Consider the following 17,946-nt stretch of genomic DNA (forward strand, 5'->3'; position numbering starts at 1 on the left):
TTTCCCAATGATGTTTACCTCTCACCCTAATTTACTGGGAATTTGTTGTTTGGAGGGCAGGCTGGATGGTCCTGTCAATCGTCAGGCTCTGAGGTTAGCCTGAACTGTGCTCCAGAAACCACCAGGCCTCTGTAGGGGTCATTTGAAGCTGCGCAGGCCACAGTCTGAAGGAAAGTGCTGGCTTAGTGCGGGAGCACGCAGCCCCGGGGATGGGGGTGGGGTCCTCTGTTCCCAGCTAGAGGCACTTCGGGCAGATGGCATATGGAAAATAGGGCCCAGCCTTGTCTGTTAGAGGGCCAGGGAATTCCAGGCAGGACAGAGAAAACGTAGGAAGGAAAGTGCTGGTCTTGGAGGAGGGATCTGCCTGTGGGCAGTGGGAGGGCCCTGTGCCATTTGGGGCATAAAACTGTGACTGCATGAGCCTCTGATTGGCAGCTGGCATTTGGGTCACTGTGGCCAGGCCAGTTTCTGCAGAATGCCCGTGTCCTCTGGGCTCCATTGCGGGTTTAGGAGATGGGGTTGGAGTCAGCTCCTGGTTCCGGGAAGCACCATGAACTGTCATAGGAAGTAACCAACAGCCTCGGAACCCCTAGTTCGGAATCCCTAGTCAGCCCCCGGATCACCCCACTCACCAATTTCTACAGAGCTCCCAGTGTGAGCTGCATACCTGGTCATCATCTTGCCTGGATTTCTTGATGCTCACCTTCCCTGACCCGGTTGCTGAAGACAAAATGGGTGCATAAGCAAATGTGGTGAAGAAAGCTGATGTGGCCCAGCTATCCAAAAATATAGCATCTGAGGTCTTAAAGACTTGAAGATAAACAAGTGGCCATCGAGCTGAGAAACAATAAAGCTCACATGGAAGAAGCACAACAGCCTGTGTGATCATGCGGTGTCCATGTGTTCACCTATTAGGCATCAAAGACCCAGAAGAAAAAAATCTTATCAATGTGAATGAGGGGGGAGGTGGAGTGGAGACCCAAAGACAATCTGTAGGCAATTGGACATCTCCTCACAGAAGGGTCACAAGGAAGAGATGCATTAGTCAGGGTGAACTATAGCACTGATGAAACCTACAACTTTCTTATAGTTCTTTAATGCTTCCTCATCCCCTCACTATCATGACCCCAATTCTACCTTACAAACATGGCTGGACCAGAGCATGTACACTGGCACAGATAAGAACTCACAATACAGGGAATCCAGGACAGACAAACCCTTCACGACCAATAATAAGGGTAGTGATACCAGGAGGGTACGGGGAAGGTGGGGGAAGAAAGAAGGTGGAGGATGAATGATCGATCTATAACCCCCTCCCAGGGAGACGAACAAGAGAAAAGTGGGTGAAAGGAGACAGGGCAATGTAAGACATGAGGAAAATAATAAGTTATATATCATTAAGGGGTCATGAGGGTGGGTTGGGGGGGATGAGATGATATCAAGGGCTCAAGGTGAAAGGAAATGTTTTGAAAATGCTGATGGCAACGTATGTACAATTGTGGTTGACACAATGGATGGATGGATGGATTTTGATAAGAGCTGTAAGAGCCCCCAGTAAAATTATTTTTTTAAGAAAGGGATGTAAGAGCACCCATGAAATGATTTTATGTGTGTGTGTGTGTGTGTATTTCCTGTAAAATTCTTGTAAAAATATATAAAATTCATATATATATATGACAAGAATTTTACAGGAAATATTTGAAAGATTATACTTTCAATATTTACGGAAAAGGAATATATTTTTAGCTTGATTTTTCTTATAAAGTTATAAAATAATTATTAAAAGTTTAAAATAAACTGACCTTGGCAATTAAATAATTGTCATCTAATATAGATACAAAGGAATCTTGGTGGATTAATGGGTAAGTGTTGGGCTAAGCAACGTTCGGTGGTTCAAGCCTACCTGCCACTCTGAGACAATCTGCTTCCATAAAGATTTAGTGCCTTGGAAACGCTAAGGAGCAGTTGTATTTTTTCCTATAGGTTTACTATGATTCCAAACTGACTTAAAGGCCGTGAGTTGATTTTTTGTTTAATGTAGATTGAAACGTAGGATTTCTCTTGATATGGATGCACCCCAGGGCAATACCAGGGTCAAGTAACTGCTGCATTTTCAAAAACTTTCGAGCATTGATTGGCATTATCATTTTCTACCAGCAGAGGGAGAGCTAAGGCCACAACAATAAATTGAGGTTGCTTCGATGGTAAATAGAGGATGTTTTCAAATACTGTAATTGCCATACCCAGAAAAATTGATGGACGCATAAGCAGACTGTTTGGCAAATGACTGGATGGATAAGTGAGTGGCTAAAGGAAATAAGTAAGAAAATCAATTTTGGTCAAACATTCAGCAATAATGTCAACTGTCTGTATACTTCCATTGGGATTTGTTACAGGGGCCTGTTCTTTTTCAAAATGTCAGTGGATCAAAACAAACACAAGACTAATAAACATATTAATGTGCGATTTCAAATGCTTGTTTTCATGATTCATCAAGCTACTTTTCAGCATTAAACATCACCTTTAGGCATTCCATCAAATAACTATGTTGTGATGAACATAAAGTTAGATTTGGACTCTTAGAAGTTTTAGATGCCCAGGATATTTCCACCAGGATTTAACATGGTCTAGTCTCTGGGACATTTGGGAAACAACCACACATATCAAAATGTTTTCCTCTTTATTTTACTTTCCTCACAGCATGTACTCAGCAGAAGTTGTTTTTCTAACTTGGGTTTTAAATGAACATAGATGGACTAACTATACCTCTGGGCTCATTACATAATTATCATTGCATGTCCCTTTTGGTGTTTATTTTATGGAATTATAATAACACTCATGAACTGGATATCCAATCCTACAAATTAATCCTTCACAATGTTACATGGTCTTGTTCTTGTTTAGTCCTCCCCTGCCCTATATTTAAAGGAACCCTAATGGTTTTGAGGTTAAGTTGGAGGGAGAGGGGGGAAGCCATGGGGGGGGTGTAGAATTCCAAACCACATGGTTAACCGTTCAAATCTAATGAGCTGCCTTCTCCTGTAAAGTTCTATTATTTTTATTATTACTAAATGCATCTAGTTGGTTCTGACTCCCATTGACCCTCTGTACAACAGAACAAAATAATTTCCAGTCCTCACAATTGTTATGTTTCAACCAATTGTTGCAGCCACTGTGTTGTCCAGGGTCTTCCTCTTCATTGTCCTTCTTCTAAACATGAGGTCCTTCTCCGGGGACTCGTCTCTTCTGAGATGTCCAATGTCTGTGAGATGACATCTTGCCATCCTCAATGCTACAGAGCACTCTGGCTGTAATGCCTTCAATGCAGATGTGTTTGTTCTTTTCGCAGTTCATGGTGCTTTCAATATTCTTCCCAAACACCACAGTTCAAGTACACCCCTTCTTCTCTGGTCTTCTTTATTCTGGGCCCTACTTTCACTGGCATAAGAAGTGATTGATTGAAGATATCATGGCTTACGTCAGGTGCATTTTAGTCCTCAAAGTGAAGTACTTGCTGTACAACACCTAAGAGAGTCGTGTGCAACAGATTTGCCCAGAAAAAGCCTTATTAGATCTCTTGATCATTGCTTTCATGAGCATTGATTGTAGATCTGAACAAGACAAAATCCTCGACTACTTCAGTCTTAAAGTTATCATCCTGTTACCTATTCAAAGTGTGAGGATTTTGATTTTCCTTACATCAAGTTGTAATGCTTACTGAAAGTTGTAATCCTTAATCCTCATCAGTAAGTGCACCAAGCCCTCCTCACTTTGAGCAAGTAAGGTTGGGTTATCTGCATGTCTCTGGCAGGTTGATAAGTCCTCTTCTAATTGTTCAGCATACAGATTGAGTAAGTATGATGAGAGGATACAACCCTGATGCACACCTTTAATTTTAAGCGATGCAGTTTGCTCTTGTTCTGTTGCACAACTGTCTCTTGATCCAAGTGCAGGTTCCACATGAGCACAATGAAGTGCTCTGGGACTCCCATTCCTCTCACTCCCATCCATAGCTTACAGTCCACACAGTTAAATGCCTTTGAATAGTCAATGGAAGACAAGAAAACACCTTCCTGTATTCTCCACTTTAATCCAAGACTCATCGACATCAACAATACCCCTTGTTGCATGTCCTCTTTCAAATCTGCCCTGAACCTCTCGCAGCTCCCTGTCAATGGACTACTGCAACCATTGTTGGATGACCTTCGGCAAAATTGTACTTGCGTGTGATATCAATGATATGGTTTGAATTTGAGCATTCTGTCATCTTTCTTTGGAATGGGTACAAACATGGATCTCTCCCAGTCAGTTGGCCAAGTAGCTGCTTTCCAAATTTACTGGCATAGACCAGTGAGTGTTCCAGTACTGCATCAGCTTGAGCTAGTTGAAACATTTCAATTATATTCCATCAGTTCTTGGAGCCTTGTTTTGGCTAGTGCCTTCAGTGCATTCTCCGTGACTTAAGAATCATCAATTTACTCTCATAGCAGAATTGTATATGCAAGTTGATAATTTACACATTCTCTGATGTTTACTATTCTTAGGTTTCCTAAATGGGTTTGATTTTCGTTTTCCTGGTTATGATATTGAGGCTTATTCAATTTAATTCTAAGTAATTTCTGTTCTGTAAAAATGCTTATTTGTGTCTTTTGCTCATAGTTCTGCTTGTAGGAGCTAATTCTATTACAGGGGCCATCAAACAGCTCATGGGAAAATTGACTATTGTTCAATTTAGTTTCCACAAAGTTTTTGAAGCTCCTTATAGGGATACACATATCTTCTCCCCAAACTCAGGCCACTATTCTACTTTACGTAGCATTTGATGAATTGAAGTTCTTAATTTTAACTTTTTTAGGTGGACCAATCTTTTTATAATAAGGGTACTTTTTACATTAAAAAAAATTCCCCTGCCCGCTAATCAAAGTTGTGTGCAAATATTTTCTGCTAAAATATTAAAGTTTTTCTGTTTATATTTGCGTCTTTATGCCATTTAGGTTGTTTTTTTAAATTTGCATTTGGCATGAGATAGGAATCTATTTTTTTCTATAATAAAATAAAATACATAGTATTTTAGTTCCATTTACTAAATTGCCTCCCCTTATCCATCAAGAGCTATTTATACCATTCCTGTCATTATCAAAATTCCACATGTGCGTGGCTTTATCCCTAGACTCTCTGTTCTTGTTTGTCTATTCCTGTGATATGACCACACTTTCTTATTTGCCAGGGCTCCTTTGGTGGAGCCCTGGTGGTGTCTTGGGTTTCCTCCCCCCACAGCTGCTTCCCAAGAGAAAGATGAGTCTTTCAACCTTCCAAAGGGTTACAGCTTCGAAAACCCACAGGTGCACCAGTTCTATCCTGTCCATAGGGTCGACACCATGAGTCAGAATTACCCAGTTGCAAAGAGTTTTGTGATTACGCCTCCACTGTAAATCCTGATAGTATATAAAGCCCCTCCTTCTTTTATGCCTCTTTAAAGTGACCTTGGTTTTGTTTTTCCCTTTGCTGTGACTCATCGCGAGGCTCCACTCACTGCCCTGCAGTCGATTCCGTCTCATAGAAACCCAACAGGACAGAGGAGAATTGCCCTTGTGGGTTTCCAGGACAGTAACTGCAGGAATAGAAAGCTGGGTGCTTTCAAACTACTAGCCTTGCCATTCACTGTCCAATGTGTATCCACTAGGCCAGCCACCATGACTCCCTAGTGACCCTCCAGGGAAGAGTGATACTGTTCCTTTGGGTTTCCAAGACTTTACATCTTGGAAGCAGAAAGCCTCCTGTGAATGTTGGCTGTTAACAGTGAAGTTGGCGGCTCAAATCTACCAAGTGCTCCAAGGGAGAAAGCAGAGGCTATCTGCTCCAGAAACCCCAGACATGGTTGTTATGAGTTGGAATTGACTGTTGGCATTGGCTTTTTTGTTCTTCTTGGCACTGTCGGGTGAACATTGGACTGCCAACTGCAAAGCTGGTGGTTTGAGCCTATCCGCTGCTGTACATAAAGATTGACAGAAGCCCAGAAACCCTGTGAGTAAGTGTGAGTGGGTCAATTGGTGTCACTAAAACGTTGTTAGGACTTCAACTCTAGTGACATCACACCTATAAAAACCCAAACCAAACTCACTGCCATTAAGTCAATGCCAATTTGTAGCCACCCTATAGGGCAGGGTAAAACTGCACCCATGAGTTTCTGAGCCTATAACTCATTAAAAGTAGAAAGCCCTATCTTTCTCCCCCTGAGCACCTAACTGCTGACTGTGAGGGTCACAGTCCAACGTGTAACTACCACACCACCAGATCTCTTCAGTCATATTGAGAGGAGTTATACGATCACCACAATCAATTTTAGAACATTTTCTTCTTTCTTGTAGTTATTGTCAGCGCTCCATTTCCCTTCAGTCTCTACTGCCATGTCCCTAGGTAATCATTAATCAAGTTACTGTGTCTGTATTTACCTATCCTAGATTTCATATACAAACAAAACCAAGAAACAAAACACACACACAAAAAAATAAATCAAGGACAATGACATTGTAAAAGGGAGACCAACTCCAAGGATTTCTCGGTGGTAACCTTGACCTTCACTCTATGTAGTACCAAGGAGCCCTGGTGGCACAGTGGGTACCAGCTACTTTGTGATCCAAGACGTCAACAGTTTGAAGCCACCAGGCGCTCTGCAGGAGAAAGATGGGGCTTTCTATTGTCACAATGTGTTACAGTCTCTGAAACAGGGACAGTCCTACATGTCCCATAGAGTCACTATGAGTTGTTGGCATGGACCTGATGAGAGTTGTGAGCTACAATGCATTTCCTGTCCACATGATGGCACTAGAAGCTGAAAAATCCGATTCCTGATCATTTTCACTGTTGGAAAGAATAAATCATAACATCTATATGGTGTTAGAAATTTATTAAATGTCTGCATACTTGGGAGGGTGGAAATGAATTTTATGTGAACTAGTCAACAGTCCATCAAAGGCACCTGGTAAACACATATACAATAGTATAAGCCAAGCAGAGAACTAGTAATGAAGACATTATGAGTCTGTACAGTTAGGTTACCTTGTTGCTGTTAGTTGTGGTGGTGTGGATGCTGACACATGGCAGTGACCCCACGGATACTGAGGAGAACTGCTATGTAGGGGTTTCAGGCTGTAACACAGATCTAGCCATCTGCTTTCAGAAGCAGATTGCTCTGCTTTGAAAGGATCAGGGACTATGAAAAAACACCATAAAGAAAGTCACTTTTAACCAGCAGAATATAGGGCAGGTGTAAACTAGATCTGGCCTTTAAGCATCGAGCAGTCCCGTGGGACAAAGTAGAACTGCACCATCCAGATTCCAAGGCTATATCTAATCTGCAGAGGAACTGGCTGCCACATTTTTCTCGTCTGGAGAAGCTGGTGGATTTGAGCCACTGGTTGGTTAGCAGCTCAATACTTTACCACTGTGCCAAATTGGCAAGCCAACCACAGACTAATGATGAGGTTTGCATAAATCTGGGGAGCAAAGGTCATTCTCATGAATAAAGAACAAGGTTATGTAATTCTTTCCTTCCAGCTCCGAACCCCACCCCTTATTTCAGTTCCGATAACCTTGTGTGTACAGAAGCCTGCCTGGGCTAGCACGGGGCTGGCATTCTCACTGGCATTTCTCCCTCACGGTAACCCTTTAGGACAGGCTCCACGGGCCCCTGTGGCTTTCCGAGACTGGAACTCTTTAGGAGAGAAGAGAGCCTCATCTTCTTCCCTAAGGCTGTCTGGAGCATTTGAAGGGCTGAACTCACTAAAGAACATCTTTTTAAAGGGGGTGGGGAGGGGAAGAAGAGACTTTTCTCACCTACTATGTCATAACAATGAAGCCTCATTTCTGTATTAAACTGTGAATGTTTTGTAAATTATCATTTAATGCCATACACATACACAATACCCTCTAATGTACAAAGTATATGGTATTTTAAATGGCTCAGGAATTCATTGACAGGGTATTACCTACCACACCTTGTTAATTTTTTTTTTTAATTAATCAATTTATTGGGGCTCATACAATTTATCACAATACATAATCCTTGTTAATTTAAAAAGGTTTTAGTGTGTTGTCAAGATGACTACCTTGCGTGGCCTACCAAAAAATATATATAGGTAGACTAGATCCTTAATGTCTCCAAATTCCACTTTCCTTACTCATAAAATGGGAAAACAATAGCATGTTCCACTCAGAATTGGTTACTGTGCTGTGATGTAATAAGCCAGGCATGCATGGACTTACTTGCACTTACTAATTTGTAGTGAACAGTTTCACTTTTTAAAACACATCAAACCCAGCTTCTAGGTACAGCTGGCATCGGTCTCTAACCCAACCCCACGGCACCTTCCAAAGCCTTTTTTCAAATCCCTGACAGGGACTGAGTGCCCAGAAAGGAAGGCAGGCACAGGCTGACTTGTGCTTAATTATTTATCTTTAGTGAACAATTTCACTTGGGCTTCATGTTGTGCAAAATGTTGTGAAATCCAGAGTCTTGTTTGTTGGAAAATCCGCTCTTGGCATTGAACACGGTATTTCAAAGTGCAAAATGGTGCCACTAAGTCTGCTCTGTACTGAATGCTACACTACACCGTGAATTGTTTCATAGTTATTATAAAGGGAGTGCTGTGGTCTAATCATTGGGCTGCGGACCATAAGGTTGGTGGTTCAAATCCTTCAGTCATTCCAAAGGAGACAGATGAGGCTGACTACTCCCACAGAGATTTATAGTCTTGGAAAGCTCAAGGATTCAAACCCAAAGCAAGTAACAATAACCACATCGAGGTGACTTCATGAGCCATCTAAACAATGCACCCTCAAGAATCCATTCTGCGTGACAAATGATAGGTGGTTCCAATGGCAAAACCACCAGGAGCGCTAAGAACACGTTTACACGCCACCTACTCCCACCCTCCCCACCCCGCCCCCAAGCTTTGGTGGCACTGTCGTTAAAGCACCAGGTTGCCAGCTGTTGAAAGGCGTGTGGTTGAAGCCCAGCAGCTACTTGGAGGGAGAAAGATGTCACCCTTCACTATCCTGTAAGGTCGCTCTGCCTCTGGATTGACGTGACAGCCACGGGACTTGTGTGCTGTCAATCCAAGAAGCCCCACGCTATCTTAACTCCTGCTTGCTGGGAACCGCTAACAGAATTCCAGGAACCTTCCACGAGGTGGCGCCCGTGCCTGACGAATACGCCGCCTGAAGCCCGTGCCTCCGCAGGGGGGCGGCCTCCCAGGTCAAGGTTAAGGGCAAGCGCTTGGTCATGAGCAGAGGCGCCCCCGATCGGTCCCTGGCGCCCCCGATCGGCCCCTGGGCCTCCGGGTGCCGAGCCTGCAGGTCCGGGTCCGCCAGCTTCAGGAGGGGCGACGCGGTGGGGGCTCTGCGCCCCAGGAACCGTTCTTGCCCCGGGGCACGGCCTTTCCGCCGCGCCTCAGACTAGAGGCGACCGAGGGCGCGACAGCTCCGCGGCGGGGCGACCCGAGCCTCCCTAAAGGACTCGACACTCTCCCGCCCGGACGCGGGAGGCCATAGCTCAGGCGGCCTCCACTAAGGCCCAGAAGGGGGAAGGACTCGGGCGAAGGGTCCCCATTGAAGGCCCGCCAGGGGGCGGGGCCAGCCGTCTACCCTCCGGTTTCTCGTTTAAACGCCCCAGCCGGGAGCTTTTGAAGGAGCGGGTGGCAGGCCCTGGGACGGCCGGGCACCTCGGCCCGGCCAGCCTCTGGGTCGCGGCCGGGGGCCAGCTCCGAAGCGTTGCCCGGCGGCACGTCCCAACTGTTCTCTCGGCCCCGCGCTCTGGAGCGGCCGGGGGCGGGGCGTCGACGGTGACGTCCTCTCGCTGTCGAAACTCCGCCCCCTCCCGGCCGGTATATAAGACCTCGCCCGGCGTTCGCACTCGCACAAGTGGACGGGGACGCCGGGCGTGGGTGGCGGCTATCGGCGGGGACCAAGGGCTGGGGCGAGTTGGGACGTGTGACCGCGCTCCGGAGGTGGCGACGGCAGTGCCGGGCAGCCAGCGAGGCGGAGATGGAGCTCTTGCGGACTATCACCTACCAGCCGGCCGCCGGCACCAAGATGTGCGAGCAGGCGCTGGGCAAAGCTTGCGGCGGGGAGTCGAAGAAGAAGAGGCAGCAGCCGCACCCCGAGGAGCCCCAGGCCCTGCAGCCCCTGCCGCCGGCGCCGCCGGCCGCCGCGCACCACCATCACCACCACTCGCACTCCGGCACCGAGATCTCACGGATTATCGTCGACCCCACGACGGGGAAGCGCTACTGCCGGGGCAAAGTGCTGGGCAAGGTGCGAGCGGCGGGCGCGCGCCGGCTGGTGAGGGAGGTCCGGGCGAGCGGGACCCCGGAGCCCCACCAGCCCCAGCCAGGCCACTCTGGGCTGGCTGCTTGGGGAGCCAGCCCGGGCCCGGCCGGGTCCTTCACCTGCCCCGCTCCGGCTCCTGTGGGTTGTGACATCTCTGGGCAGCTGCGATGTCTAGATCCTTGGCCACAGCTGGGGATGCTTCTCGCATCCCCGCGAAATTGATCTGGACTCCACAAAACCAGGGCTTGTGCCCACCGGACGGAGCTCCCTCCGCTTCCCCCGAGAATTGAGAATTGATTTTCTTGACAAGTGCTTCCGACAGTTCCTCATCCACCCCAGCCCCCTACTCAAAGCACCCCTTTGTCAAGGGAGATGAGAAATTGTATTAACTACTGTTTTCAGGAATGTCTCCACCCCCACGCCAGGAAGGGGCTTTTTGGGGGGTTGGGGTGGGGGGCGGTGGGGATAAACCGAATTGCATCCCTCCGTCCTCTTCCCACCCCTCCACCCACCAGAGTTTTTCTTCTTAAAAAAAAAAATATATATATGTATATATATATATACATATATGTCGTTCATTTTTCTGCCACACTTAATTCCCTCTCGGCTTTGTTTCCTTCCAGGGTGGCTTTGCAAAGTGTTACGAGATGACAGATTTGACAAACAACAAAGTCTATGCTGCAAAAATCATTCCTCACAGCAGAGTAGCTAAACCTCATCAAAGGGAGAAGGTGTGTATGACTGTTGAGCAAAGTATTTTCTTTGTGTGCAGAGACGGCCCTTCCCTGTTAGGGAAAATGTCTCCTGCATGTGTAAGCGCAGACTCTTCAGTGGTGGCGGCGGAAGGCTCACCAGCCATATCTCGCTTCTCCTTGCAGATTGACAAAGAAATTGAGCTGCACAGGATTCTCCACCACAAGCATGTGGTGCAGTTCTATCACTACTTTGAGGACAAAGAGAACATTTACATCCTCCTGGAGTACTGCAGCAGAAGGGTAAGGGTTAAGTCTGACTTGACCCCCTTTTCCTTCCCTGAAAGCTGACATGGCCTTATACCCCGTGTGTTAGCTTTGATGTTAATGCTGCATCGCTTGCCCTGCTATGCAAACAGATTTTAATGAACTTTGTTTGACACCTTCTCTCTCTCTTCTTTCTCTCCTAGTCCATGGCTCATATCTTGAAGGCCAGAAAGGTGTTGACAGAGCCAGAAGTCCGATACTACCTCAGGCAGATTGTGTCTGGACTCAAGTACCTTCATGAACAAGAAATCTTGCACAGAGATCTCAAACTAGGTAAGCCCTTTACTTCCCAGGCTGATTTTTGTCTGAGCAAGAGGGGTGTGTGTGTGTGTGTGTGTGTGTGTGTGTGTGTGTGTGTGTGTGTGTGTGTTCTTCCATCTGGCCCTCTCTCTGAAGCATCCTTGCTTGAGTGGGGATCTAGCCTGTGCCATCTAGCTTTGGAATGGGTGATTATCATCCAACAAACAGCTGGCAGCCTGACTGCTGCCTGGGTGCTCTGACTCTTTCAAAGGGATTCATGTTTCCTTTGTGTTTATCATCTAGGAAACTTTTTTATCAATGAAGCCATGGAGCTCAAAGTGGGAGACTTTGGTTTGGCAGCCAGGCTGGAGCCCTTGGAGCACAGAAGGAGGTAAGAGTCAGAATGGTGTGTCTTGCTGGGAAGAACTCACTGCCATTACATCTATTGAGTCAATTTGACTCACAGTGACTCTGAAGGACAGAGTAGAACTGTTCCGCAGGGTTTCCAAACAACCTCTCTCTGTCCTGGCTGATAGGTGCGAACTGCCTGCCTTTGGCTTTCAGCCCAATGCTTAACTGACTGTGCCACCAGGGACAGGGAGAAGGTAGTCAGATATGGCCTGATTAATTTCCAAATAATGTTTCTTTGAAGGTCAGTTGATACTAAAGTCTATCATCCCAACAATTTTCATTTAAAGAAGTGTTTATTATGTGGCCAGGAGCTCTGGGTTATACAATGGGCTGCTGAGGTCGGCAGTTCAAATCTATCAGCTGCTCCACTGAGGAATGCCAGGACTTGTGCTGCCATAAAGATCTGTGACTTTGGAAGCCCAAAGGGGCAGTTCTACTGTCGTCCAGGGTCACCATGAGTCACAATTGACTCATGGTAATAAGTTTGCTTCTTGAGGTGGTTGCTAAGAGTCAGAACAGAATCGCTGGCACACAGCCAGCACAGCAGACAGGTACCTTGTGGCTGTGAAAGAGAGGGGCCATGTACTTGCAGGGGGTATATCCAGATGTCATGCTTTCCCTAGAAGTAGTGCTGGCTTAAGTTAGTTAAAACCACTTGGTCATGCAGGCTGAAGAAATGCTGCATGCATTAAAAAAAAATGATCCAATGCCACTCTGAGATGAAATATGTCAACATAGATACTTTAACATAGCACTTTCCGATTTTATTTCTCATCAAGTCACAGCCAGAGAACTAAGTTTCAACAGTCAAATACTTTCTTAACCAGATTTTGAAATTCTGTTCTTTCAGAACGATATGTGGTACCCCAAATTATCTCTCTCCTGAAGTCCTCAACAAACAAGGACACGGCTGTGAATCAGACATCTGGGCCTTAGGCTGTGTAATGTAAGTAAATGGCCCAGCATGAGTTACCCCAAAAGTGGGATTTACATTTTAATCTTGCCAAAGATTTGTTTTATACTCATCACTAAAGAAGTGTGTATGTTTTCCACATACAGGTATACAATGTTACTAGGAAGGCCCCCCTTTGAAACTACAAATCTGAAAGAAACGTATAGATGTATAAGAGAAGCTAGGTATACAATGCCATCTTCCTTGCTAGCTCCTGCAAAGCACTTAATAGCTAGCATGTTGTCCAAAAACCCAGAAGACCGCCCCAGCTTGGATGACATCATTCGGCACGACTTTTTCTTGCAGGTGGGTGTGCTCCCTTGTGTCTTCATGCTTGCTCTTCCGCCTACTGTCGTAGGCAGCCGGATTCTGACAGCCTTCTCCGGTCCTCCACAGGGCTTCACCCCAGACAGACTTTCTTCTAGCTGTTGTCATACGGTCCCGGATTTCCATTTGTCCAGCCCAGCCAAGAACTTCTTTAAGAAAGCTGCTGCTGCTCTTTTTGGTGGCAAAAAAGACAAAGCCAGATTTATTGACACACACAGTAAGTTACAAGACTTCTTGCCCCACCCCCACCCCCCTGTGCTTGCGCTTGTGTGCTTTTAGTAAAAAGAGGCTTTCTATTAGCATATTGTAGCTAGTGTTTTCTATGTACGCTTGAGCCTTGACATTTATAACATGATCAGTCCTTAGTGGCAGTTGTTGGTGTGGCTGATAGCTTTGTGTTTCTTGCACACTGAAGTGTGCTCCTTGCAGAACTGCAGCTGCTGGCAGTGATAAAATGCCACCTTTGTCTGGGAAGCTCATGAGGTGCTTCATAATGCAAGAGGAGGCAATATGGCCTGCTCTGTTTCTGCCTGGAATGAGCTAGAGTAACCTTCAGACCTCTTTTCCTTGCTTTTACAGACCGCGTGTCCAAAGAAGACGAAGACATTTACAAGCTTAGGCATGATTTGAAAAAGACGTCCATCACTCAGCAACCCAGCAAACATCGGATGGATGAGGTAGGTTGGGAAAGAGAATAAACTGGGCCCGAGCACTTTCTTTGATTTCCATTCTTTGGTAATGAGTACCCAGACGATGGTGATTACTGTGATTCAGACACGTTTCATCTACTTAAAGTGCTTTCTTCCATCCCTTTGAAAGGAAGGCTTGTGTCTCTGAGTGTCATGCCATCGCCTTACTGCACTGGCTTGTATTTGGCTTGTGTCCACTGCCTCTTGATAAATTTTCCCGGCAGTTCCTCCCAGCTAATCTTCACCCCAAATTCTTGGCCTTTTTTGAATGACCATGCTTAACCCCCTGCACAATTCCTCTTTCTTCTAAGGAACTCCAGCCACCTACCACGACCATAGCCAGATCTGGAACCCCTGCAGTTGAGAACAAGCAGCAGATTGGGGATGCTATTCGTATGATAGTCAGAGGGACACTTGGCAGCTGCAGCAGTAGCAGTGAATGTAAGTGCTTGTCAGGCATTTAAAAATAATAATAATAATAATGCCAGTGCTAAATACCATATAACTGAAGTCACTTCATTTATTAGGTGTATTCACATGGGAAAAGCAAATTTTACATTTGTCTCTCTCCCTCTTTAAGGCCTTGAAGACAGTACCATGGGGAGTGTTGCAGATACAGTGGCCAGAGTTCTGCGAGGCTGCCTGGAAAACATGCCGGAAGCAGACTGCATTCCCAAAGAGCAGCTGAGCACGTCATTTCAGTGGGTCACCAAATGGGTCGATTACTCTAACAAATACGGCTTCGGGTATCAGCTCTCGGACCACACAGTGGGTGTTCTCTTTAACAACGGTGCTCACATGAGTCTCCTTCCAGACAAAAAGTAAGTGTAGCCAATGAGTGAAAGAACACAGTCTCCCAAGGCTTTAGTCTTGGGACTGAGGAGATCCAAGGAACATAGAGTCTAACTGCGGCTTCTATTTCTTTCTTCCTCCTGTTCGCTCTTTAGAACCGTCCACTATTATGCAGAGCTTGGCCAGTGCTCTGTCTTTCCTGCAACTGATGCCCCTGAACAATTCATTAGTCAAGTGACGGTGCTGAAATACTTTTCTCACTACATGGAGGAGAACCTCATGGACGTAAGTACCAGGGTACTTGAACGGTGGGCCACATCCAGTAGCATCTGCATCCCCTCAAAGCTAATTAACAGTGCAGATTTGCATGTGCTACCTCACTCACTCACTCACTCACTCACTCACTCACTCACTCACTCACTCACTCGCTCACTGCCGTTCCCTCTATTCTGGTGACATAGAGGGTCATGCATTGGGTGGCTAACCATAAGGTTAGTTGTTTGAAACCACCACCAGCTGCTCTGGAAAAAGATGAGGCTTTCTGCCTCCATAAAGATTTGCAGTCCTGGGAACCCACAGGGCAGTTCGACTCTGTCCTATAGGCTTGCTATGAGTACAATTTGGTATGCTAGGTTTACTGAATCAATGTCTCTGGGAGGCAAAACCCAAATCTCCAGGGGCTTTTGACATTTCCTAAGGTTGGAGACACATTTGCTTAGAAGGATTGAGTGCATACTACACAGTCTTCCTAAGCACCAACTAACTCTCGTTATCTCTTCCAGGGTGGAGATCTGCCTAGTGTGACTGATATTCGAAGACCTCGGCTCTACCTCCTTCAGTGGCTCAAGTCTGATAAGGCCTTAATGATGCTCTTCAATGATGGCACCTTCCAGGTAAAGATTGGCCTCTTTCCCGAAAAAGCTTTCTCACCTGGCCAGTTGAATGGCCAGACTCTGTGTTTCTAATTCTTGACTGTTTTGAGAGACTGAATATCTACGCACTTCTTTTTCAGGTCAATTTCTATCATGATCATACAAAGATCATCATCTGTAGCCAAAATGAAGAATACCTTCTCACATATATCAATGAGGACAGGACATCCACGACATTCAGACTGACAACTCTGCTGATGGCTGGCTGCTCGTTAGAATTGAAAAACCGTATGGAATATGCTCTGAACATGCTCTTACAGAGATGTAACTGAAGGACTTTTTGAATGGGCCCCATGGGACTCCTCTTTCCACTGTGAGCACCACAGGGAAGCCAGTAGATCGATGTACCGCACGTTGAAGAAGATGGACAGGTGGAGGTATGGAAACACAGCCTCTGTGGCCTGCTGGACCAGCTGGGACCAGAGTCCAGAGCCGGCGGAAGCATACAGTCCTTGACTTTGGACTACTCCGAGGGTGAACCCGGATGCATTTTCCTCCAAATGCCAACTGTCAAGGCTTGTTCAGACCGTTCTGCAGAAAGGTGCATTGACTCTTAACTTCTCTCTGTAGAGAGCACTTCAGACAGAGGACTTGGAACTGTGAATATGCACTTCCTGAAGGGGTGGGGGAAGGGAGGACACGCCCACATTGTCCTTACAAGCTGTAATCGGAGCAGCTGTTGGCTGCATAACTGTGAACTATGGCCATATATAATTTTTTTTGATGTTGTTGTTGTTTTTTGTTAATTTTTGAAGACACTCGTGGCTGGAAAAGTGCATTCCTTGTTAATAAACTTTTTATTTATTACAGCCCAAAGAGCAGTATTTATTATCAGAACTTTTTTTTTATGTTGACCATTTTAAACTGTTGGCAATAAAGAGAATGGAAAAGCAGACACTGATCTCCTGTGTTGACTAGAGTGTGGCACCCTGCGCTGTGGGACACCCCCCCGGCTAGAGGCACACAGCACAACGTGACAGCATGGCATTTTCTACTCATAATTGATGAGGACCGTCATAAGCTCTTTTTTAGGTATATCTAGCTGGAATATAACCAAACATAATGACCTTTCTCACAATCAGCCTACAGAGAATCCTCGCAGGAGGATTTCCTCAAAACCAGCTTATGTTGGAGCTGGAAACGAGCTGTCCAGTGTAAACCACCCCTCTCCTCCCCAGACCTAGCCCATTGCCACTGAGCTCATCCCAACTCCCGGCGACCATGTGCGTGACAGAGCAGAACCGCCCATAGTTGACTGGGCTGCGAGCTCTACAGAAGGCCATCATCAGCCCTGCCTCCGGGAGGGTAACCTGGCCAACCCCCTAGGTGTAGCCGGCAAGCACCGACTTTGTGCCACCCAACCTCTGCTGGCTGTTGTTCAATGTCAGTAGGTACAGGAAGTTTGTCTCCATTTAGGCAAAACAGCATTCTAATCCTTGCACCACCTCAACGTATTACTCAGCAGGAACCTGCCTCAACACTTCCAGTGCAGCTGGAAGCAGCACTAGCATCTGATTCCGGGAATGGGGTGTCCTTCGGAAAGAGTCATTTTCTTTCCCCCTGCTGTGCGGTGGTGGAGAGGCGGTGTGGCCACCAAGCTATGCTCTTAGGCCCCCCTCACTTTGGAACTATGGAATTCTTTGTTCAGCAAACCCGAGAAGCTTTACTCTTCCAGAGGCATTGTGACAAAGGTAAAGAAAAGCTGCTCATCCTGTTACTCTGAACTCGCAATGACCTGTGTAAAATGCAAACACTTTTCCTTGGGTTGTTGTTTGTTCACTTCTAACCCAGCACTGCAGAAGACGCAGTCCTGGGAGAGCATTGCAGTTCACTGGGCGCTGTTTACATTGGAATCATGTACACTGTCGGTGGGGGCAGGGGGTGGGCTGGGGTGGGAGTTGGACTTTAAGCCCTGGGCCTGCTATCCTTGACTCCTAAAGGCCAGTGCTGGCCATTTGTTGGGGGTTGGGATAGAGGGTGGGTTCACAGGCGTTCCCTTAACTCTTGCTGCCTGGGGTTCACGGGCCATGCTCAGGACTTCTGTCTCCATTAAATAACTTATAGTCATAGCTGAGGAAAATTGAATAATGACGTTACACTAGCAAGCTGGGCAAAGGCAGAACCCATCTTTACTCTGATAAGCAGAGAGGAAACAGCACTCGCACATAGTAAAAGAAGAGTCCTGCATGATGATTATCACACTGCAACGAGGCGCAGGACTTTGCTGTTTCAAAATATGCACTGAGCCATCCTTG

The 17,946-nt window shown here is 46.3% G+C and overlaps 1 protein-coding gene across 1 annotated transcript; it reads left to right on the forward strand.

Moving 5' to 3' along the window:
- Positions 1–9,944: 9,944 nt before the first annotated feature.
- Positions 9,945–16,584, forward strand: PLK2 (polo like kinase 2). Its single transcript, XM_004703597.3, has 14 exons — positions 9,945–10,314; positions 10,953–11,060; positions 11,208–11,324; positions 11,492–11,621; positions 11,892–11,979; positions 12,850–12,945; positions 13,059–13,257; positions 13,348–13,495; positions 13,858–13,955; positions 14,279–14,408; positions 14,548–14,788; positions 14,915–15,044; positions 15,542–15,652; positions 15,772–16,584. The coding sequence occupies exons 1-14, from the start codon at positions 10,045–10,047 to the stop codon at positions 15,961–15,963; spliced, it is 2,058 nt and encodes a 685-aa protein (XP_004703654.1). The 5' UTR covers positions 9,945–10,044; the 3' UTR covers positions 15,964–16,584.
- The last annotated feature ends 1,362 nt before the right edge of the window (positions 16,585–17,946 follow it).

This window comes from Echinops telfairi, unplaced genomic scaffold (assembly GCF_000313985.2).
Source record: "Echinops telfairi isolate 266 unplaced genomic scaffold, ASM31398v2 ScPeMD7_7469;HRSCAF=8507_1, whole genome shotgun sequence".
In the NCBI taxonomy this organism is placed as follows: Eukaryota; Metazoa; Chordata; class Mammalia; order Afrosoricida; family Tenrecidae; genus Echinops; species Echinops telfairi.